This window comes from Mobula hypostoma, chromosome 2, assembly GCF_963921235.1.
Source record: "Mobula hypostoma chromosome 2, sMobHyp1.1, whole genome shotgun sequence".
Taxonomy (NCBI): domain Eukaryota; kingdom Metazoa; phylum Chordata; class Chondrichthyes; order Myliobatiformes; family Myliobatidae; genus Mobula; species Mobula hypostoma.
The window spans coordinates 18102519-18127393 of record NC_086098.1 but is presented as its reverse complement, the minus strand read 5'-3'; the positions used below and the strand labels follow the sequence as shown (position 1 = coordinate 18127393).

At 42.3% G+C, this 24875-nt stretch overlaps 1 protein-coding gene across 1 annotated transcript in view; it reads right to left on the bottom strand.

Annotated features, from left to right (window-relative positions):
* Positions 1-24875, bottom strand: part of slc35f1 (solute carrier family 35 member F1) — a 393799-nt gene that overhangs the window by 107058 nt on the left and 261866 nt on the right. Inside the window, exon 3 of the mRNA XM_063033745.1 lies at positions 19312-19439. Within this exon, the coding sequence (XP_062889815.1) occupies positions 19312-19439 (128 nt within the window). The remainder of the gene's footprint in view (positions 1-19311; positions 19440-24875) is intronic.

Here is a 24875-nt window from a genome sequence, read left to right as displayed (position 1 = left end):
ATAGGCCAGTTAGCCTGACCTCAGTGGTTGAGAATATGTTGGAGTCAATTGCTAAGGATGACATTTCGGTTTCCTGGAGGTACATGATAAAATAGGCCAAAGTCAGCATGGTCTCCTTCATGGAAAATCGTGCCTGACAAATTTGATGGAATTCTTTGAGGAAATATCAAGCAGGATAGACAAGAGAGAATTGGTGGTTGTTGTATACTTGGATTTTCAGAAGGCCTTTGATAAGGGGTCGCTCATGAGGCTGGTTAGCAAGATAAGAGCCCATAATATTATATGAGATATACTACCGTGGATAAAGCAGTGGCTGATTAGCAGGAAGCTTCTTTTTATGTTGTATGTCAATGATTTGGATAACGGTATTAATGGCTTTGTGGTCAAGTTTGTGGATGATACAAAGATAGGTGGAGGGGCAAGTAGTGCTGAGGATGCAGGGTGGCTGCAGAAGGTCTTAGACAGATTAGAAGAATGGGCAAAAATGCGGCAGATTTTGAATACAGTGTCGGGAAGTGTATGTTTGTGTACTTTGGTAGAAGGAATAAAAACGTAAACTATTTTCTGAACAGGGAGAAAATTTAAAAATCCAAGGTGTAAAGGACTTGACAGTCCTTGTGCAGGATTCCCGAAAGGTTAACTTGTAGGTTGAGTTGATGGTAAGGAAGGTAAATGCAATGTTAGCTCTCATTTTGAGAATATAAAAACAGGGATGTAATGCTGAGGCTTTATAAGGCACTTGTGAGGCCTCACTTGAAGTATTGTGAGCAGTGTTGGGCCAATTATCTAAGAAAGGATGTGCTGACATTGGAGAGGGTTCAAAGGGGGCTCACAGAAATGATTTCTGGAATGAAAGGCTTCTCATATGAGGAGCATTTGACGGCTCTGGGCCTGTACTCACTGGAATTTAGAAGAATTGGGGGGATCTCATTGAAACCTATCAAAAGTTGAAAGGCTTAGATAGAGTGGATATGGAGAGGATGTTTCCTATGACTGGGGTGTCTAAGACCAGATGACAGCCTCAAAATAGGGGGGCATCCATATAGGGTGGAGATGAAGACAAATTTCTTCAGCTAGAGGCTATGCGGCTGTGGAGGCCAAGTCAGTGGGTGTATTTAAGCTGGAGGTTCATAGATTCTTGATAAGTCAGGGCACAAAAAGTTACTGGGAGAAGGCAAGAGAAGGGGGTTGAGAGGGAAATGAATCAGCCATGATCAACTGGTGGAGGGGACTTGATGGGCCGAGTGGCCTAACTCTGCTCCTCTGTCCTATGGTCTTATGAAGTAAAAAAACCTCACAGCTTCCGTATTCATTCTTTAGAAACTACTGTACCTTTGCTCCATATTCAAAAAATAATAAAAAGTATAATTTTGACTAAGTATGCCAATCCTGCATAAAAAGAAAATATCCAAGAATCTCTGTTCTCAACAGGATTCCGAATATATACAAGATTACACTGTAAGTTTATGATTGGTTTCTTCACACTTTTCACATTACTGATATTTCACTTATTTCTGATATTCATGCCCAGTGTATTAATAATTTAATACTAAATTGTTCAAAGCGTAGGATCTGTTTAACAGCTGAGAGGTGAAAAGCTCTTTGCTTTATTAAGAAAAATGTTTTTGTCCTACCAGCTTCTTATTGTGCTGCAAAATATCCGATTCCACTTGTTTTAATTTTGCACTTGGTAGGGAGCTAACCTGCAACAGCTTCTTCTAACAAACTTCATGATTGTGATTATCTGCAAGGCTGCGCGTCCAAACGCTGAAATAATGTGAAGACTTCTGCCTACTGGGAGCACAAAGCCAGTCTCCATCTCTCCATGCTGTTCTGTCAATAATAAATGGAATATCATGGAGTGAGTACAGTGATGTGAGCTCGGCAGGTGAGAGCAAGTATTTGGGAATTGATCCACTGAGAAAATACATGTGAATTCCTATTTCTTGACTTAAAACTGTGGAAAATTGAAGGGGGAAACTAGGGGAAAGCTGCAATTTCCCCACATGATCAAGTGTGGCCTCACCGGTACTCTGCACAATTGCAGTAACACTTCCTTATTTCCAAAGCCCAACCTCTTGCAACAATGACAAATAAGCTATTTGCCTTCCATACCTGTCAGATTATGATGTGCACAAGAAAAAAAAGATCCCTCTGTATTTAAAAATGCAAACATGAGGAAATCTGCAGATGCTGGAAGTTCAAGCAACACACACAAAATGCTGGTGGAACGCAGCAGGCCAGGCAGTATCTATAGGAAGAGGTACAGTCGACGTTTCGGGCCGAGACCCTTCATCAGGACTGACAAAAGGTCTCGGCCCGAAACGTCGATTGTACCTCTTCCTATAGATGCTGCCTGACCTGCTGCGTTCCACCAGCATTTTGTGTGTGTCCCTCTGTATTTCCCATCTTTCTCCACTTTAATAAAAGTGCAGAGGAACTCAGTGAGTCAAGCTTTCTCGAGCTGTTTGCTTTAGGTTCCAGCACCTGTATTCTCTTGTGTTTCTAGACCAGGGGATAGAAACATAGAAAATAGGTGCAGGAGTAGGCCATTCGGCCCTTCGAGCCTGCACCGCCATTTATTATGATCATGGCTGATCATCCAACTCAGAACCCCGCCCCAGCCTTCCCTCCATACCCCCTGATCGCCGTAGCCACAAGGGCCATATCTAACTCCCTCTTAAATATAGCCAATGAACTGGCCTCAACTGTTTCCTGTGGCAGAGAATTCCACAGATTCACCACTCTCTGTGTGAAGAAGTTTTTCCTAATCTCGGTCCTAAAAGGCTTCCCCTTTATCCTCAAACTGTGACCCCTTGTTCTGGACTTCCCCAACATTGGGAACAATCTTCCTGCATCTAGCCTGTCCAATCCCTTTAGGATCTTATACGTTTCAATCAGATCCCCCCTCAATCTTCTAAATTCCAACGAGTACAAGCCCAGTTCATCCAGTCTTTCTTCATATGAAAGTCCTGCCATCCCAGGAATCAATCTGGTGAACCTTCTTTGTACTCCCTCTATGGCAAGGATGTCTTTCCTCAGATTAGGGGACCAAAACTGCACACAATACTCCAGGTGTGGTCTCACCAAGGCCTTGTACAACTGCAGTAGTACCTCCCTGCTCCTGTACTCGAATCCTCTCGCTATAAATGCCAGCATACCATTTGCCTTTTTCACCACCTGCTGTACCTGCATGCCCACTTTCAATGACTGGTGTATAATGACACCCAGGTCTCGTTGCACCTCCCCTTTTCCTAATCGGCCACCATTCAGATAATAATCTGTTTTCCTATTTTTGCCACCAAAGTGGATAACTTCACATTTATCCACATTAAATTGCATCTGCCATGAATTTGCCCACTCACCCAACCTATCCAAGTCACTCTGCATCCTCTTAGCATCCTCCTCACAGCTAACACTGCCACCCAGCTTCGTGTCATCCGCAAACTTGGAGATGCTGCATTTAATTCCCTCATCCAAGTCATTAATATATATTGTAAACAACTGGGGTCCCAGCACTGAGCCTTGCGGTACCCCACTAGTCACCGCCTGCCATTCTGAAAAGGTCCCGTTTATTCCCACTCTTTGCTTCCTGTCTGCTAACCAATTCTCCATCCACATCAATACCTTACCCCCAATACTGTGTGCTTTAAGTTTGCACACTAATCTCCTGTGTGTGACCTTGTCAAAAGCCTTTTGAAAATCCAAATATACCACATCCACTGGTTCTCCCCTATCCACTCTACTAGTTACATCCTCAAAAAATTCTATGAGATTTGTCAGACATGATTTTCCTTTCACAAATCCATGCTGACTTTGTCCGATGATTTCACCGCTTTCCAAATGTGCTGTTATCACATCTTTGATAACTGACTCCAGCAGTTTCCCCACCACCGACATTAGGCTAACCGGTCTATAATTCCTCGCTTTCTCTCTCCCTCCTTTTTTAAAAAGTGGGGTTACATTAGCCACCCTCCAACCCTCAGGAACTAGTCCAACCTTTTCTACGCCATGGACCCCTACCATTAACCGAGGGGTCCACGGACCCCAGGTTGGGAACCCCTGCTTGAGATAATAATCTGCCTTCATGATTCATCCTAGCAAAACTCTAAACAAACTTTCGCGCATTGAACAGAATGCTCTTATTAAGTGAAATTTGGTATTATTTGCATCTTCCAAATAAAGATGTCTGTCTAAATAGCTCAAACACGAGGAAATCTGCAGATGTTGGAAATTCTAGCAACATATATCAAAGTTGCTGGTGAATGCAGTAGGCCAGGCAGCATCTATAGGAAGGGGTACAGTCAACGTTTCGGGCCGAGACCCTTCGTCAGGACTAACTAAAAGAAGAGCATGTTTTTAAACTTTGTAGTTTAATTTACCGAAATTACTTTTTTAAGCCTTCTTTGAGTGATCCAATTTTTCTACTTTGGAAAAATAAAGGTATTAATTCTTTTTTGGATTTATTTAAAGAAGATAGATTAATGACCTTTGAACAATTAATTGATAAATATTCTCTTTCATACTCACACTTTCTGCAATACCTTCAAGTTAAGACATTTTTTACAAAAATATTTAAGTAATTTCCCTTACATATTGGAGGCTGACCTGTTAGATACTATTATGAGTATGAATCCTTTGATTAAGGGTTCTATTGGAAGAATTTATAATTTACTATTACAATGGGATAAGTGTCTTTTGTCTAAGATTAAACAGGATTGGGAAAAGGAACTTAATTTGACTTTTATGACGGAGGATTGGATGCGCATATTGAAGTTGGTTAACTCTTCTTCAATTTGTGCTAGCCATTCATTGATTCAACTTAAAATTGTACATCGTTATCATTTGACAAAGGAGAGACTTTCTGAAATCTTTCCAAATGTTGATAGTCATTGTGATAGATCTAAAACTGAGATAGCTACAACTGACACATATGTTTTGGTCTTGTTCTATATTGGAACAGTTCTGGAAGTCGGTTTTCCCAACAATTTCTAAAGCATTTAAAATTAATCTACAACCTAATAAATTAACTGTGCTCTTTGGAATAGTTCCTCGAAATATTAATGGTATTTCTGTGTCTGACCAACATGTTATTGCATTTGTTACATTGATAGCTAGGAGGGCCATTTTGTTGAAGCGGAAGGATACATCAGCTCCCATTTTTCACAATGGTTCTCTCAAGTGATGCTATGTCTTAGTTTGGAGAAAATCAGAAGTCGAACCTTTGAACCTTTATTTGATTTTGAGAAAAGATGGGGTTCATTTGCTCGTTATTATCATTTGAGTTAATTGATATAATTTTTCCACGATCTAATTGTAAATTCTTTTAGTATATTTTCTTTTCTTGCTGGCGGTTTGATGTTTATTTTTAGAAGCTTTTTGTATGACGCATGACTCCGGGGTTGTACACCTGATGGGTTCTCTTTTTCTTCTCACTTTTCTGCTCAGTAGGTTTTTTTTGTTATCACAAAATTTTATTTTCAATCTTTAAGCTGATGGTTTTGTTTTTTTGAGGCATTGTAAGTGTTGTTACTTCGATGTACTCATGTTATTTTTCCTATATATACAATAAAGAGATTTGAAAGAAAGAAGAGCAAGTAGGAAATTTGAAAGTGGGAGGGGGAGGGGGAGATCCAAAATGATAGGAGAAGACAGGAGGGGGAGGGATGGAGCCAAGAGCTGGACAGTTGATTGGCAAAAGGGATATGAGAGGATCACGGGATGGGAGGCCTAGGGAGAAAGAAAAGAGGGAGGGGGGAAAAAAACCAAAGGATGGGCAAGGGGTATAGTCAGAGGGGCAGAGGGAGAAAAAGGAGAGAGAGAAAAAGAATGTGTGTATATAAATAAATAATGGATGGGGTATGAGGGGGAGGTGAGGCATTAGCGGAAGTTTGAGAAGTCAGTGTTCATGCCATCAGGTTGGAGTCTACCCAGACGGAATATAAGGTGTTGTTCCTCCAACCTGAGTGTGGCTTCATCTTTACAGTAGAGGAGGCTGTGGATAGACATATCAGAATGGGAATGGGACGTGGAATTAAAATGTGTGGCCACTGGGAGATCCTGCTTTCTCTGGCGGACAGAGCGTTGGTGTTCAGTGAAATGATTTCCCAGTCTGCGTCAGGTCTCGCCAATATACAGAAGGCCACATCGGGAGCACCGGACGCAGTATATCACCCCAGCCGACTCACAGGTGAAGTGTCGCCTCACCTGGAAGGACTGTCTGGGGCCTTGAATGGTGGTAAGGGAGGAAGTGTAACAGCATGTGTAGCACTTGTTCCGCTTACAAGGATAAGTGCCAGGAGGGAGATCGGTGGGGAGGGATGGCGGGGGATGAATGGACAAGGGAGTCGCATAGGGAGCGACCACTGTGGAAAGCAGAGGGGGGGGAGGGAAAGATGCGCTTAGTGGTGGGATACCATTGGATGTGGCGGAAGTTACGGAGAATAATATGTTGGACCCGGAGGCTGGTGGAGTGGTAGGTGAGGACAAGGGGAACCCTATTCCTAGTGGGGTGGCAGGAAGATGGAGTGAGAGCAGATGTACGTGAAATTGGAGAGATGCGTTTGAGAGCAGAGTTGATGGTGGAAGAAGGGAAGCCACTTTCTTTATAACAAGAGGACATCTCTCTCGTCCTGGAATGAAAAGCCTCATCCTGACAGCAGATGCGGCGGAGACGGAGGAATTGCGAGAAGGGGATGGCATTTTTGCAAGGGACAGGGTGAGAAGAGGAATAGTCCAGATAGCTGTGAGAGTCAGTAGGTTTATAGCTTCCTGATTATTAACTGTTACCCTAAGTTGTATGCCATAATTCCACTCATGACATCTCTTGGAAAACAAAATCAGAGTTCTGCAAAATGAACTTCAGGATGTCCTAAAGTCCAAAGGTCACAATTACAAATACATTGCTATGTAATCAACAAGACACTTAAGAACATGGCCCAGTGAATAACTAGTTTATAGCTGAGAAAGAAACATACTGAGCAAATACTCAAAGTTTATATTGCAACTTTATAAAACTGGTTAAGCCACATCTGCAGTATTGTGCACAGTGCTGGTCACCCTACCATAGGAAGGATGTTGAGTCTGTGGAGAGGGTGCAGAAGAGGTTAGCCAGGATGCTGCTTGGTTTAGAGGACGAGTGCTATAACAAGAGGCTGGGTAAACTTGGGTTGTTTTCTCTGGAACGCCAGGGGCTGAGAGGAGATCTGATAGAGGTTTAAAGGACTATGAGAGGCATAGATAGAGTGGACAGACAGTATCTGTTTCCCAGGGCTGTTATGTCTAACACCGGAGGGCATGCCCTGAAGGTGAAAGGGTGTAGGTTCAAAGGGGATGTGAGGGGTATGTTTTTTTCACTCAGAGAGTCGTGAATGCCTGGAATGCACTGTCTGGTATGGTGGTAGAGACAAATACATTAGAGGCTTTTAAGAGACATCTAGATAGGCACATGGATGTAAGGAAGATGGAGGGATATGGACAGGGTGTAGGTAGGAGGGATTAGTGTTTGGGTGTTTCTGATTTGCTTTTCAGCAGGTTCGGTACAATATTGTGGGCCAAATGGACTGGCCCCATGTTGTACTCTTTTACATTCTACATTCTATGTTGAAAGTTCAAAGCACATTTATTATCAAAGTATGCATACAGTATACAACCTTGAGATTCATCTTCTTGCAGACAGCCAAAAAACAAAGGAACACTAAAGAACCAAGACTATCAAAGCTGTGAAAAAAAGAATATATCATGCAAACAACAAAACGTGAACAAATAACACATGGAACATTAAAACATCAAACTGCAGAGACGCCAAAAGTGTGTGCACAGCCATGAGACGGCAAGGGTAGTGGAATTGGTGCAGAAGCTAATGGCCGCAGCCACAGCCACTGAGTCAGTCAGTTCAGTGCTGTGTTGATGGCCCTGCGCAGATCCAGTTCCATACCAATGCGCCTCGATCAAATTGTGCAAATAGTAAAGCACAATTACTCAAAATGCAATTACAATGAAATCTTAAGCAAAAAGGAAGGTCGCAAATCTTGAAATTCATCTTATCACCATCGTCGTCCCCATCATCATCATTATGTGCTATGGGGTATGACACAGGTGATCATGATTGCTTTGGCAAATTTTTCTATAGAAGTGGTTTGCCATTGCCTTCTTCTGTGCAGACAAGTGACCCCAGCCGTTATCGATACTCTTCAGGGATTGTCTGCCTGGTGTCTGTGTCACTTAACCAGAACCTGTAATATCTGACTATCCAGCACCTGTTCCCATGGCTTTCCATGACCCTGACTGGGGGTTAACCAGGTGCTACACCTTGCCCAAAGGTGACCGGCAGGCTAGTGGCAGGAAGGAGCGCCCTACACTGCCTTTGGTACAGACGTACCTCCACCCTGCCCGCCCACACCTTCAAATCCCTTTCATAAGCTTTCAAGCAGAGATCTGGTGGAAGCGGGTGCTCTACAGTGGTCTGGATACATGCAGTTCCAATACCATTCAAGAAGTTCAACAGCATCAGGCAAGAAGCCCCACTGAGCTAACACCCCGTTGATAATCTCAAACATTTGCTAATTCCACAGCAGGTACTTTGAGATGCCAAACTTGCAATCTTAAAACTGCTCATTGTAAGAAAATCATAGAAGGAATCAGGAACTTGTCATTTTGCATGCTACTTGACTGGCAGGTTCTGCAGCTAGTGACTGATCATGGCATTAGTGCTATTCAATGGCAAGGCCAACGAAAAGGGCATCATGAAACAATTAGGTAATGGCGTTGATGCAGAACTGGTTGGCTGTATGGCCTGTTTCTATAGTTTATCACTATACACTGGGAAATGAAGAAACATAAATGACTCTAACTTAAATAATGACATAAACAATTTCCTACAGAACAGAGTTACACAATTTCCTAAGTAACTGAGTAAAAAATCTTATCTTGGAGATTAAAAAGGCACTTCCTGGTAATTACAATATTGCTGCTGGGTGTGAATATCGGTAACAGATTTAGCAGCAATCTGCAGTATTTTTAATTGATATTGTTGTTAAAAACGAAAATCCGTTTTGGCTGCAGTGGGTGATAACAATCCTTTCTTAAAGTTATCCCATCAGGAACAAGATGAGGCATGCACAAACACTAATATTCTAAAAATTAGCCTCAGTGCCACATTATGAAAATTAATAACTGCTAAAGTCTCTTTGCAAAGAACAAGACCTGACCTGTGGTTTTGGAAATTAAAATGAAAGCTAAAAATGCTAGAGATTGGGTGAATCTGGCCTGCAAAAATATGAACAAACTGGAAGTCCAGAATAAAATGTTATATGATTACTCAAATTCTTCTTGGCATTCTTTATCTGCATCGTTTATGTAGTCAGATAATACAATGAATAGACTCATTCACAAACAAGGGAAGATCTGCAGATGCTGGAAATCCAAGCAACACACACAAAATTCCAATGCAAAAGTCTTAGGCATATATATATATATATAGCTAGGGTGCATTAGACTTCTGCACAGTACCGTAGCAATTATACATATTGCACTGTACTGTTCCACAACAAAAAAAACAAATTTCATAACATACAGTATACGAGTAATGATAAAACCAGAATCTGATATGGGTATCTATTGTGGATTGAGAGTGGGAAGAGGGCAGCGAGAGAGATTCATGGTTGGGTAAAGGGAAAGGGAGGGGAAGGGAAAGGAAGGGAGTGGGAAGGACCAGGGAGTCACTCTGTAATGATCTTTAAACCAATTGTTTGGAACCGAATGACCTTGCCTGGTGTCTCAGACCTAGGTGTGTCTTCCCCTGCCCAGGTACTCCTTCTCTGCCACTTGTCCTACACCCCTCCACCATTGCTATTCCCAACATCCTTTGCTCCCGCCAGATTTACAAACGCGCTCTCCACTCCACATTGACAAAAGCCATAAATACAGTGCCTATAAAAAGTATTCACCCCCCTGGGATTCACCAAAACAATTTATTATGGAATAAATTTTAACTCATTGAAATGGTAAATGCAATGTTGAAATAGATTAACAAATAGACAAAAAAGTGTTAAGAAATCTACACTCAGTGGCCACTTTATTAGGTACACCTGCTCATCAATGCAAATATCTAATCAGCCAATCATATGTTAGCAACTCAAGGTATAAAACCAGGCAGACATGGTCAACAGGTTCAGTTGTTGTTCAGACCAAGTATCAGAATAGGGAAGAAATGTGATCTGAAAGACTTTTACCGTGGAATGATTGCTGGTTCTAGACAGGGTGGTTTGAGTATGTCAGGAACAGCTGATCACCTGGGATTTTCACACACAACAGTCTTTTACAGAGAATGGTGTGAAGAACAAAAAAAAAATCCAGTGAGTGGCAGTTTGGTGAGTGAAAATGACTCATTAATGAGGAAGGCCAGACTGCTTCAAGCTGACAAGAAGGCAACAGCAACTCAAATAACCACGCGTTACAACAGTAGTGTGGAAAAGAGGATCTCTGAATACACAAAATGTCAAACCTTGAGGTGGATGGGCTACAGCAGCAGAAGCCCACAAGTGGCCACGTTATTAGGTACAGGGGTGCTTAATAATGTGACCACACAGTGTATAATAAATGTATAACTTGAAATCACCCCAGAAAAGATAGTAGAATAGTGGCAAATGCCACCTCCTAAGTTCTAAAACATTCTACGAACTCAGTTCTAAAACATTCTACGAACTCTCTGATACACCATTCTTTGATTCTTGGTGATACCTCATACTTTCTCATAGTGCTTCTGTTAAGCTTTTAGGGAAAGTATTAACTCTACTTTAACAAAAATTCTGCATTTTTGTTCACATCGACAGTGATGAAATGCTTTGAGAGGTTGGTTATGACTAGACTGAACTCCTGCCTCAGCAAGGACCTGGACCCATTGCATTTTGCTTATTATCACAATAGTTCATCGGCAGACGCAATCTCCATGGCTCTCCACACGGCTTTAGACCACTTAGACAACACAAACACCTACGTCAGGATGCTGTTTATCGACTATAGCTCAGCATTTAATACGTAAACACGTGGAATTCTGCAGATTCTGCAACTTTGATGTGTGTTGCTCAGCATTTAATACCATCATTCCCACAATTCTAATTGAGAAGTTGCAGAACCTGAGCCTCTGTACCTCCCTCTGTAAGTGAATCCTCGACTTCCTAACCAGAAAACCACAGTCTGTGCGGATTGGTGATAACATACCCTCCTCGTCTACTCTCTGTATAAATATGACTGTGTGGCTAGGCATAGCTCAAACACCATCTACAAATCTGCTGACGATACAACCATTGTTGGTAGAATCTCAGGTGGTGATGACAGGGCGTACAGGAGTGAGATATGCCAACTAGTGGAATGGTGCCACAGCAACAACCTGGCACTCAACATCAGTAACACGAAAGAGCTGATTGTGAACTTCAGGAAGGGTAAGGTGAAGGAACATGTACCAATCCTCATAGAAGGATCAGAAGTGGAGAAAGTGAGCAGCTTCAAGTTCCTGGGTGTCAAGATCTCTGAGGATCTAACCTGGTCCCAGCAGATTGACGTAGTCATAAAGAAGGCAAGACAGTGGCTATACTTTATTAGGAGTTTGAAGTGATTTGGCATGTCAACAAATACGCTCAAAAACTTCTATAGTTGCACCATGGAGAGCATTCTGACAGGCTGCATCACTGTCTGGTATGGAGGTCCTCTGCACAGGACCGAAAGAAGCTGCAAAAGGTTGTAAATCTAGTCAGCTCCATCTTGAGTACTAGCCTACAAAGTACCCAGGACATCTTTAGGGAGCAGTGTCTCAGAAAGGCAGTGTCCATTATTAAGGACCTCCAGCACCCAGGGCATGCCCTTTTCTCACTGTTACCATCAGGCAGGAGATACAGAAGCCTGAAGGCACACACTCTGTGTTTCAGGAACAGCTTCTTCCCCTCTGCCATCTGAGTCCTCAATGGACTTTGAAGCTTTGGACACTACCTCACTTTTTTAATATACAGTATTTCTGTTTTTGCACATTAAAAAAAGTAATCTATTCAATATGCATAATTGATTTACTTGTTTATTTATTAGTTTTTATTTTTTTCTCTCTCTCTCTGCTAGATTATGTATTGCATTGAACTGCTGCCGCTAAGTTAACATATTTCATGTCACATGTCGGTGATAATAAACCTGATTCTGATTCATTTACTACAACCAACACAAAGAAATGTTTCAATTAAAAACTTCCGTACTGCCAAAGGACGAGATGGGATCGAGTTTGTGTTCAGGAAAATTTCCTTCATCAGTGCGTAGAAGTCCCAATGAAAGGTCTGTTGCTAGGGAATGAGACAGGGCAGAGGAAAGAAGTTTGTGTAGGGGAACTCTGCATCTAGTATCGCAATGCCCATTAGTTTCAAAGTAAATATGCAAAAAGATAGGTCTAGTCTGCGGGTTGAGACTTTAAATTGGAGAAACACCAATTTTGATGGTATCAGAAAGCATCTGGCAAGTGTGGACTGGGTCAGGCTGTTTTCTGGTAAAGGTGTATTTAGTAAGTGGGAGGCCTTCAAAAGTGAAATTTTGAGAGCACAAAGCTTGTCTGTAACTGTCAGAATAAAAGGTAAAGATAACAGATGTAGGGAACTTTGTTTTCAAGAGATATTGAGGTCCTGGTTGAGAATAAAAAGGAGGCAGGTAAGAACAAATAGGGTGCTTATTGAGTATAAGATATTCAAAGGAACACTGAAGAGAAAAATCAGGAGGGCTAAAAGAAGGTATGAGGTTGCCCTAGCAGACAAGGTGAAAGAGAATCCCACAGATAAGGTACTCATGAGACCACACTTGGAGTATTGTGTGTAGTTTTGGGCTCCTTATTTTAGAAAGGATATGCTGACATTGAAGAGGATTCAGAGAAGATTCACAAGAAAGATCCCAGGAATGAAAGGGTCATCATATAAGGAACGTCTGGCAGCTCTTGGACTGTATTCCATGGAGTTCAGGAGAACGAAGGGGGATCTCATAGAAACATTCAGTATGTTAAAAGGCCTAAACAGATTAGATATGGCAAAGTTACTTCCCGTGGAAGGGGATTCTCAGACAAGAGGGCATAACTTCAGGACTGAAGGATGTCCTTTTAGAACTGAGATGCAGAGCAACTACTTTAGTCAGAGGGTGGTAAATCTGTGGAATTTGTTGCCACAAGCAGCTGTGGAGGCCACGTCATTGGGTGTATTTAAAGCAGAGATAGATAGGTATCTGAGTAGTCAGGCATCACAAAGGGTACAGGGTGAAAGCAGGGGAGTGGGGATGACTGGAAGAATTGGATCAGCCCATGATTGAATGGCGGAGCAGACTTGATGGGACGAATGGCCTACTTCTGCTCCTATATCTTATGGTCTTATAGATATGGTAAGAGCAAAAGAATTGCAGGGGACAAAACTGGTCCTCTGGAAGATCAGAATGGTAATCCACGTGTGGAGCCAAAAGAGATGGGGGAGAACTTAAATGATTTTTTTGCATTTGCATTTAATCAGGTGATGCATACAGAGTCTATAGAATTGAGGCAAAGTGGCATCAACTTCATAGATTGTGTACAGATTACAGAGGAGGAGGTGTTTGCTGTTTTGAGGCAAATTAGGGTGGATAAATCCCCAGGGTTTAACTGGGTGGCCCCTCGGACACTGCAGGAGGCAAGTGCAGAAATTGCCAGGGTTCTAGCAGAGATATTTAAATCATCTTTAGTGACAGGTGAGTTACCACGGGATTAGAGGACAGACAATGTTGTTTGGCTGTTCAAGAAAGGCCCTAAAAGTAAACCAGAAAACTATAGGCCAGTGAGCCTGACATCGATGATGTGAAAGTTATTGAAAGGTACTCTGAGGAACCTTATATTTAAGTATTTGGATAGACATGGACTGATTAAGGATAGTCAGTATGGCTTCATACAAGGTAGGTCACACCTAATCAATCTTACAGGGTTTTCAAAGAAGTTACCAGAAAAGTTGATGAAGACAAGGCAGTGGATGTTTTCTACATGGTCCTTAGCAAGGCATTTGAAAAGATCCCACGTCTGAGGCTGATCAAAAAGATTCAGTTGCACGGCTTTCAAGATGAGATGGTAAATTGGATTAGACATTTGCCTGGTGGGAGAAGCCAGAGAGTGGTAGTAGGTGGTTGTCTGTCTGACTGGAGGCCTGGGGCTAGTGGTGTGCTGCAGGAATCAGTGCTCGGTCCATGGTTGTTTGTCATCTATATCAATTATCTGGATAGCAATGTAGTTCACTAGAAGATCAAATTTGTGGATGATACCAAGATTGGGGGCGTAGTGGACAGCAAAGAAAGCTATCATGGCTTGCAGCAGGTTCTGGATCAGCTGGAAAAATGGGCTGAAAAATGGCAGATGGAACTTAACGCAGACAAATGCGAAATGTTGTATTCATAAATTAAAGTATTGAGTACATGGGATGGGATGTTGTTTTAAAGTTGTATAAGACATTTGTGAGGCTTAATTTGGAGTATCGTGTGCAGTTTTGTTCACCTATCTACAGGGAAGATGTAAGTAAGGTTGAAAGAGAACAGAAAAAAATTACAAGGACACTACTGGGTTGGAGATTTAAGTTATAAGGAAAGATTGACAAGGTTCAGACTTTGTTACAAAATTATGAGGGGTATAGATAGGATAAATACAAACAGGATTTTTCTACTGTGGCTGCATGGGACTACAACCAGAGGTCACGGGTTAAAGGTGAATGGTGAAAAGTTTAAGGGGAACATGAGGGGAAACTTCTTCACTCAGAGGGTCATGAGAGCTTGGAACGAGCTGCCAGCCCAGGCGGTGAATACAAACTTGATTTCAATGTTTAAGAGAAGCTTGGATAGGTACATGGAAGCTAGGGGTATGAAGGGCAGGTCGATGGCAGGAGGCAGCTTAAATGGTTCAGCACAGACTGGATGGGCCAAAGGGGCTGTTTCTGAGCTATACTTTTCTATGAATATTACTTCAAAAACCAAAATACATCCGTGTACTAGAATTAACAAAGTGAATACAAGGGAAACAAGTGGTGACTATAGCTGAAGAACGATGTGCAATTCTGGTCACCATGTGATAGGAAGGATAAAGGATATGCTAATATGAGGGGCACAACTTTAAGGTGATTCGAAGAAAGTAGAGGTGTGATGTCAGAGGTAAATTTATAAAAAGAGAGTGGCAGATGCGTGGAGCGTGCTGCCGGAGCTCTCCATCTCGTGATGGAGAGAGATATATGCGGGACTTGCACTCCAAAGATCCACAATGCTTCAAAGGTTTTACACCAACAACATATTTCAGCTTTTCCAGAATAAATATCTGGTTCAGAACTACATGTAAAAGAGTTGCAACTCAAAAATAATTTGTTTGCTTTCTTTCCAAGTTCTAATGATGGTTGCAATGCCCTGCTCAGAACCAGGTTTAATAACATCATCATATGTCGTAAAATTTGTTAATTTTACCACAGTAATACAATGAAATGCATGAAAAATAAATATAGGGAAAAAACTGAATTACAATAAGTGTGTATGTGTGTGTATTATATATATACTAAATAGTTAAAATAAGTAGTACAAAATAACAGAAATAAAAAAGTCATGAGGTAGTGTTCATGGGTTCAATGTCCATTTAAATATAGAATGGCAGAGGGGAAGAAACTGTTCCTTAATCACTGTGTGTGTGCCTTCAGGCTCCTGTACGTCCTTCCTGACGGTAACATTGTGAAGTGGCCATGATGCTGCCTGATCTGCTGAGTATTTCCAGCATTTACTGGTTTAATGTTCGGCGGGAGGAGAAGATGGTGGCGCAACGCAGCTTGCAGGGGCCACTCCGGTGGTGATGTCTGTTATTTGTCAAGTAGGGTGCCGTGCACAATCCTGATTTGATGGAGACAGACGTGAGAGCACAGGGGAACATCTGGTGAAACTTCTGAAATGCCTGCTTCGCTGCTGCTGCTACTGTGTGGTCCAGAATCTCCAGAGGGGAAGGCCCCGAGTCCTCAGCTTTGCTTGTTGCTCGGCGGCTGGGGACGGGGTCTAAGCGCTCGGCAAAGGATGGTGCTTGGAGAGGCTCTATCAGAGGGACTGGTTGGATGCTCAAAGTTTTTGGACGGACTCAGAGTCTGCTGCGGTCGGGTGCTTCCAATGCATCGGCAAGTTTGCGGCGCTTGGAGGTTCATGGCGGGGTGAGTTCCTCCCTTCCGCCACCTGCGTGAGATGATGAGTCTATCGGGACTTAGAGACTTTTTTTTTTACCGTGCCCATGGTCTGCTCTTTATGAAATTACGGTATTGCTTTGCACTGTTGTAACTATATGTTATAATTATGTGGTTTTGTCCGTTTTAGTCTTGGTTTGTCCTGTGATTTCTTGTGATATCATTCTGGAGGAACGTTGTATCATTTTTTAATGCACACATTTCTATATGACAATAAACGAGGACTGAATGTCCTCATAATCTAATCTAATCTAATCTAATCTAATCCAAGTATACACACAGCCCATCATGGGGAAAGCCCTCCTCACTAGTGAGCACCTCCACGTGCAGCAGTGTCACAGGAAAGCAGCATCAATCTTCAAAGACCCCCATTATCCAGGCCATGCTGTCTTCTTGCTTCTGCCAGAAAGGGTAAGACGAGGTCACACACACCAATCCTCATTGACGGATCAGTCATGGAAAGGATGAGCAATTTCAAGTTCCTGGGTGCCAACATCTCCGAGGATCTATCCTGGGCATGGCATATCAACGCAGTTACAAAGAAGGTACAACAGCAGCCATATTTTATTAGGAATTTGACGACATTTGATCTGTTACCAAAAGACACTCGCAAATTTCTACAGGTGGACCATGGACAGCATTCTAACTGGCTGCATCACCATCTAGTATGGGGGGGGGGCACTGCACAGGATCAAAATAAGCTGCAGAAAATAGTGAACTTAGTCAGATCCATCATGAGCACTAGTATCTAGGACATCTTCAAGGATCGATGCTTCAAACAAGATGGCATCCATCATTAAGGATCCCCATCGCCCAGGACATGCCCTCTTCTCATTGCTACCATCAGGAAGCAATGCCACTGCATTTGCACAGCTTGTTTTCATTTCAACATTGGTTGTATTTGCAAAGTCTGTCCTGTTGGGTGTAGTTTTTCAGTAATTCTATTACGTTTCTTGTGTAACGTGCTGTAATGGCTTCTCTGTAACGTTCACTGCTGAGGTAACTGTTTCTCTGTAGCAGCAATGTTTTGGTTATGGCTGGAGATAACAGGACTTTGGTATGCATGTTAGTCAATCAGGATTTTGTTGCCCTGTCTTGTGAATCTGGAAGGAGATTATTTCGCGGGCTTTTGCCAGAGACGCGAATGGAGAGATCTGGTAGACCGCCGGACTCGGAGCAAGGGTCCGAAGGGCAGCGATGATCGGAAGAGGTCGATGGTGAACCACTGGCTTATCAGTGAGCTCCAACTTTGTGCACAGACTGTTGAATAAGATTGGGCCCTTTTTGTTCCTTTTATTTCATTTCTCTACTAACCATATAGTCAAAGTAAGAGTTATAAAGCTTAATCATTTAATCGCATATTGTGTACTGTTTGTTATTTTGGGGTACTGATTTGTAACAGGGGACACATCGTGCAGCATCCACCCAAACGAGATTCCTTAAGTTTGGCCGGGCCGGCGGTTATCACCCCCATGACTGCGGTTATCACCCCCATTAAGCCGCTAGACGAAGCAAGAGTTACACTTGGATTTACTATGTACGCCCACATGAAAATGAATCTCAGCATTGTATATGGTGATATATACATATTCATTTTGATAATAAATTTACTTTAAACTTTGAAGTGAGTTTTACAAGTCTCATTTGTGCCTTTTGATCGCTGGTAGAACCGCTCTCCTATGGAGAGGGAGAGACTGCCTTTATATCGCTGGCGGATTGCTCTGCTACGGAGAGGGAAGGGCCTGGCACTGTACCCGGAGATTGTTACCCAGGTCTTCTGCGTTTTGGATATGGACATGTACTACAGGTTTTTTTTCAGACATAGTTTTTAATACTCTCTATTTTTCACCGATCTTTCTCGGTCTTTTGTGTGTGGGGGAGGGGGATTTGGAAGTCGATGGGCCTATACTGTTTTTCTTTATTTTTTGTGCGGGGGGGTGGGACTTGGGGGTTGATGATTGTGTTGCCATTCTTTTCTTTCTTGGTTTTGTGGCTATCTGGAGAAGAAGAATTTCAGAGTTGTATACTTTGATAATAGATGAACCTTTGAACCTTAAATCACCCTGTAAAATCACCTGGTAACCTTCAGTTGCTGACATGGGTGAGAGATTAACAAGCAATGAGTATCATTTCATATCCTAATCGTATCATTTTCCCAATGTCATTTTCTTCGAAACAGGTGACATAAAAGGATTCCCATTTAGGAACCCATTCTGAGCCGTTGACTATGTTGTGGAAGAAAGAAAATCTGAAGAAATGCTTTTGATTCTTATGGTAACAAAGCTGGGTATCCAATGCAGAAATGCAATTGGCACCAAGTGATAACTTGAAATAGAGCTGTTAACATTACGTGAAAACCGTAATTTTGTAATTTTCGCAACATTATGTTATGGGGCTCCCACCTACTTACGGAATTATATGTCGTTATCCCTTGTTCTTGGGCTATTGTGGCACACAATCAAATGCACAGTGGGTACTAAGATCATGAAAATCAGCCCAGTAAAGCTTTGTTGGTAGAAATACATTTGTGTCAATGCTTTCTTTAATATCTTTCATTTTAGATGCTATAAACTAAAGAAAAGGGATTTTTTCTCTTGATAAAACTAAATTCTGCTTGGTTCTATAAAGGGCAAGTAATTTATTTATTTATTATTTATTTATTGAGATACTGTGTGGAATAGGTTTTTCAAGCCCTTTGACCTGCACTGTCCAGTGATCTCCTGATTTAATCCTAGCCTAATCATGGGACAATTTACAATGACCAGTTACCACCCCACCCCCGCCAAATCGGTACATCTTTGGACTGTGGGAGGACAGTCATGGGAAGAATGTACATAACCCTTACAAACAGTTGCGGGAGTTCAACCCAGGTCACTTGTACTGCAAAGTTTTGTGCTAACCATACGCTACCATGCTGCCTCGCCACATTCCAGAATAGACACTGAGCTCAAAATTCAATCCCATTCTAAGCAAACACAAACAAGACCAGTAAATAATCATTCGGTGCTGATTTATCAGTTAACATTTGACAAAAAGTCTAGATTTCAGCCGAAGTATTACTGACAGTAAACTTTTATGCACATACCTGTACGCTAGTCAGGGTTGTATACTGGTACGCCTTTATTACAAGATAGTTGGCTTCTATATCTATTACTCCCAAGATCATGTATTTCCACCATCTTCGTTTTAGTATTGCCAACAGATTTTCCTCTCCTGTGCAAAGGAAAAAGACAACAGGTTACAAACTCAACAAGGCAAATGAAAAAATAAGTTAAAACTATTGAGCTGAAAAGTAAGAATGTGTTGAATCTCTAAAATATGTAGGGGAAATTTTCTTTTCTGGATATTGACAATTACAGCAACAAAAAAGTAGGCGTGAATACAGTCATATGTTTGTCATTCTCTTGCCGACGTTTGTAAGCATCCAATGCTTGTTCATTCTCTCCTTTGGCTATCATATTTTGCATTCAATTATGTGGAAGAAAATCAATGCATTAAATTGAATATATATACAATGGATTCTCGTTAATTAGGACATACCAGGACCCATACATTTTGGCCCAATTAAGTGGGTGCCCCCATCAGCCAAAATTTCATGGAAATAGTTAAAAAGCTAAGACAAACTACCATTTAACTGAATAACAAATTATGTATTTAAAATAAATACAGAATAAAATTAGAACACTACCAATACTACTACAGTACTACAAAATTGTGCATTAGTTCCTAATAGTTATCGATGGAGGAATTCATCCAGTGTATGTTGCTGTGTTCTTTTGATTGTAAATGACAAAATCAGTGCAGACACCTAGTGCAAATAATAGACTACCTTTTGACAATTGCATCTTCCAAACCCTCATTTTCATTGTAACATTCAAGATGATTGTCAATACCTTCAATTTCTTCATAGTTCCTAAATTGTTGAAGTAGTGAAATAATTTATATTTTACTTTATACTTTATTGTCACCAAACAATTGATACTAGAACGTACAATCATCACAGTGATATTTGATTCTGCGCTTCCCGCTCCCTGGATTACAAATCGATAATAAATATTAAAAATTTAAATTATAAATCATAAATAGAAAACAGAAAAATAGAAGGTAAGGTAGTGCAAAAAAACCGAGAGGCAGGTCCGGATATTTGGAGGGTACGGCCCAGATCCGGGTCGGGATCCGTTCAGCAGTCTTATCACAGTTGGAAAGAAGCTGTTCCCAAATCTCATTTCATTCTCACTTCTGGTCATTTCCAGCATCCTTAAGTCTAAATGCTTGAAATCGCAATGAGCAAAACAATTCTGAGTTGCCTAACTGCTTATTTCTAACCAAATATCAGAAACAAAAATCACTACTTTTTCAACACAAACACATGCAACTGATGCTATTTAAAAACAAGTGCAAGTGACGGATGCTAGTTAGAAACTGTTCAGCAACAATCTCCTCTCCCAATTAAGTGGCATAGCGTCCCAAACAAATGACAGGAATCCTAGCTGGTTTCTCGATTAGTTTTTGTTCTTTTAAGAGTTGTCCCAAATAAGCGGCTGGCCTGAAAAAGCAATGGCCCAACCACTCTCTGTAACATTTGAGCATCCGTGGTCCTCTGCAATATCAAAACTTGTTTGATGCCTAATTTTGTTATGTTTTTGTCCTTGTTTGAGAATATGCAAATCACCACAAGGACTACAAGGATTTAAAATAAATACAACTGTAACTGATACAGAAATCCTAAACACAACTGTTTTTATATTTTTCTGTAAAGAATTAAATATGATTCCTCCTTGATACATACCTAAATGGAAGTTTAAAGATTAAAGGGTGTTACTTTGAAATATGGTGACAGTCTGGATATGTGCTTAAATTCACACCCCTGAGATTAGATAACAGTACAGAATGTTTTCCTCCTTACAGACATGTTGTCTCTGTTTTCCTTTATTATGTGTCTAGGCTGAAGGTCGTAAGAGATAAAGAGGTGCAGCTGGTACCTCTAATGGATGCAAAAGTACTGGGGTAATAATTATATTACGGTTTTGAAGGAATCTTCGAGGGCATAAAAATGGGCACTTCCTTTGTACAAAGAGGATAGAGATTCCTAAACACAAAATGCTCTGTAGATGCTGGGGTCAAAGCAACACTCACAACACGCCGGAGGAACTCAGCAGCTCGGGCAGCATCCGTGGAAACGATCGGTCAACGTTTCAGGCTGGAACTCTTCGTCAGGACTGAAGAGGGAGGGGGCAGAGGCCCTATAAAGAAGGTGGGGGGAGGGCGGGAAGGAGAAGGCTGGTAGGTTCCAGGTGAAAAACCAGTAAAGGGAAAGATAAAGGGGTGGGGGAGGGGAATCAGGGAGTCCAGGTGAAAAATCAGTAAGGGGAAAGATAAAGGGGTGGGGGAGTCTCACCCCACCCTCTCCCCCCCTTCTTTATAGGGCCTCTGCCCGTTCCCTCGTCAGTCCTGACGAAAGGTTCCGGCCCGAAACGTTGACTGATCGTTTCCACAGATGCTGCCCAACCTGCTGAGTTCCTCCAGCGTGTTGTGTTATGTCCATACATGGCCTCCCCTACTGCCATGATGAGGCTAAACACAAGTTGGATGAGCTCATATACCGTCTAGGTAGTCTCCAGCACCTTGGTATGAACATAGGATTCTCCAACTTCTGGTAATTCCCTCCCCCTCTCTTCCTCTGTCCCTATGTCACTCTGCCCCCTCCCCCAGCTGCCTATCACCTCCCTCATGGTTCCGCCTCCTTCTACTACCCATTGTGTTTTCCCCTATTCCTTCTTCACCTTTCATGCTTATCCCCCCCCGCCTCCCCTCCCCCACCCCTTGATCTTTCCCCTTACTGGTTTTTCACCTGGAACCTACCAGCCTTCTCCTTCCCACCCTTCCCCACCTTCTTCATAGGACCTCTGCCCCTTCCCTCTTCAGTCCTGACGAAGGGTTCCGGCCCAAAACGTTGACTGATCGTTTCCATGGATGCTGCCCAACCTGCTGAGTTCCTCCAGCGTGTTGTGAGTGGACAGAGATTTCTCTTAGTCTGGGTCACAACTAGTGCTAAGATTTGGAGAAGATAGGGACAGGTATGACAAGAGCGGGTGGTGAAGAGAGGAGGTTGCATGGAAGGTTGTCAGATGTGTGGTTCCCTCTGATATTGTGTAGATCAGCTGACTACATGGATAAGTGTTGTTTTGTCTCCTGTACTACTACAGTAATCATTCAATTTTTTTTCTTTCTGTATTTTATTTGTGCTTCCAATAAAGTGGCAATGCCTCCCTTTGCTTGCAAATACATATACGAATGCCCTGAGCTGAATCAGAAAAGAACACGGAATGAACTCTAAAATAATTTTCATTACCTTTTCAAAGACTGAGTTCTATCTGAAAATATATTTTTTCACATGTAGCTACACTATTTAGATAGGTAATTAAGGTAAATCATGTCAGTCTGCTCTAGTGGTACTATCTACAACTTGTGCTTCTATTAAGCCCGTTTGCATCAGATGTTCGAATTAACATAGAATAGTACAGCACAGTACAGGCCCTTCGGCCCACAATGTTGTGCCGACCCTCAAACCCTGCCTCCCATATAAGCCCCCATCTTAGATTCCTCCATATACCTGTCTAGTAGTCTCTTAAACTTCACTAGTGTATCTGCCTCCACCACTGACTCAGGCAGTGCATTCCACGCACCAACCACTCTCTGAGTAAAAAACCTTCCTCTAATATACCCCTGGAACTTCCCACCCCTTACCTTAAAGCCATGTCCTCTTGTATTGAGCAGTGGTGCCCTGGGGAAGAGGCGCTGGCTATCCACTCTATCTATTCCTCTTATTATCTTGTACACCTCTATCATGTCTCCTCTCATCCTCCTTCTCTCCAAAGAGTAAAGCCCTAGCTTCCTTAATCTCTGATCATAATGCATACTTTCTAAACCAGGCAGCATCATGGCAAATCTCCTCTGTACCCTTTCCAATGCTTCCACATCCTTCCTATAGTGAGGTGACCAGAACTGGACACAATACTCCAAGTGTGGCCTAACCAGAGTTTTATAGAGCTGCATCATTGCATCGCGACTCTTAAACTCTATCCCTCGACTTATGAAAGCTAACACCCCATAAGCTTTCTTAACTATCCTATCCACCTGTGAGGCAACTTTCAAGGATCTGTGGACATGTACCCTGAGATCCCTCTGCTCCTCCAGACTACCAAGTATCCTGCCATTTACTTTGTACTCTGCCTTGGAGTTTGTGCTTCCAAAGTGTACCACCTCACACTTCTCCGGGTTGAACTCCATCTGCCACTTCTCAGCCCACTTCTGCATCTTATCAATGTCTCTCTGCAATCTTTGACAATCCTCTACACTATCCACACTACCAACCTTTGTGTCGTCTGCAAACTTGCCAACCCACCCTTCTACCCCGACATCCAGGTCGTTAATAAAAATCACAAGAAGTAGAGGTCCCAGAACAGATCCTTGTGGGACACCACTAGTCACAATCCTCCAATCTGAATGTACTCCCTCCACCACCACCCTCTGCCTTCTGCAGGCAAGCCAATTCTGAATCCACCTGGCCAAACTTCCCTGGATCCCATGCCTTCTAACTTTCTGAATAAGCCTACCGTGTGGAACCTTGTCAAATGCCTTACTAAAATCCATATAGATCACATCCACTGCACTACCCTCATCTATATGCCTGGTCACCTCCTCAAAGAACTCTATCAGGCTTGTTAGACACAATCTGCCCTTCACAAAGCCATGCTGACTGTCCCTGATCAGACCATGATTCTCTAAATGCCTATAGATCCTATCTCTAAGAATCTTTTCCAACAGCTTTCCCACCACAGGCGTAAGGCTCACTGGTCTATAATTACCCGGACTATCCCTACTACCTTTTTTGAACAAGGGAACAACATTCGCCTCCCTCCAATCCTCCGGTACCATTCCCGTGGACAATGAGGACATAAAGATCCTAGCCAGAGGCTCAACAAATCTCTTCTCTCGCCTCGTGGAGCAGCCTGGGGAATATTCCGTTAGGCCCCGGGGACTTATCTGTCCTAATGTATTTTAACAAGTCCAACAGCTCCTCTCCCTTAATATCAGCATGCTCCAGAACATCAACCTCACTCATATTGTCCTCACCATCATCAAGTTCCTTCTCATTGGTGAATACCGAAGAGAAGTATTCATTGAGGACCTCGCTCACTTCTACAGCCTCTAGGCACATCTTCCCACCTTTATCTCTAATCGGTCCTACCTTCACTCCTGTCATCCTTTTTTTCTTCACATAATTGAAGAATGCCTTGGGGTTTTCCTTTACCCTACTCGCCAAGGCCTTCTCATGCCCCCTTCTTGCTCTTCTCAGCCCCTTCTTAAGCTCCTTTCTTGCTTCCCTATATTCCTCAATAGACCCATCTGATCCTTGCTTCCTAAACCTCATGTATGCTGCCTTCTTCCTCCTGACTAGATTTTCCATCTCACTTGTCACCCATGGTTCCTTCACCCTACCATTCTTTATCTTCCTGACCAGGACAAATTTATCCCTTACATCCCGCAAGAGATCTCTAAACATCGCCCACATGTCCATAGTACATTTCCCTGCAAAAACATCATCCCAATTCACAACCGCAAGTTCTAGCCTCATAATTTGCCTTT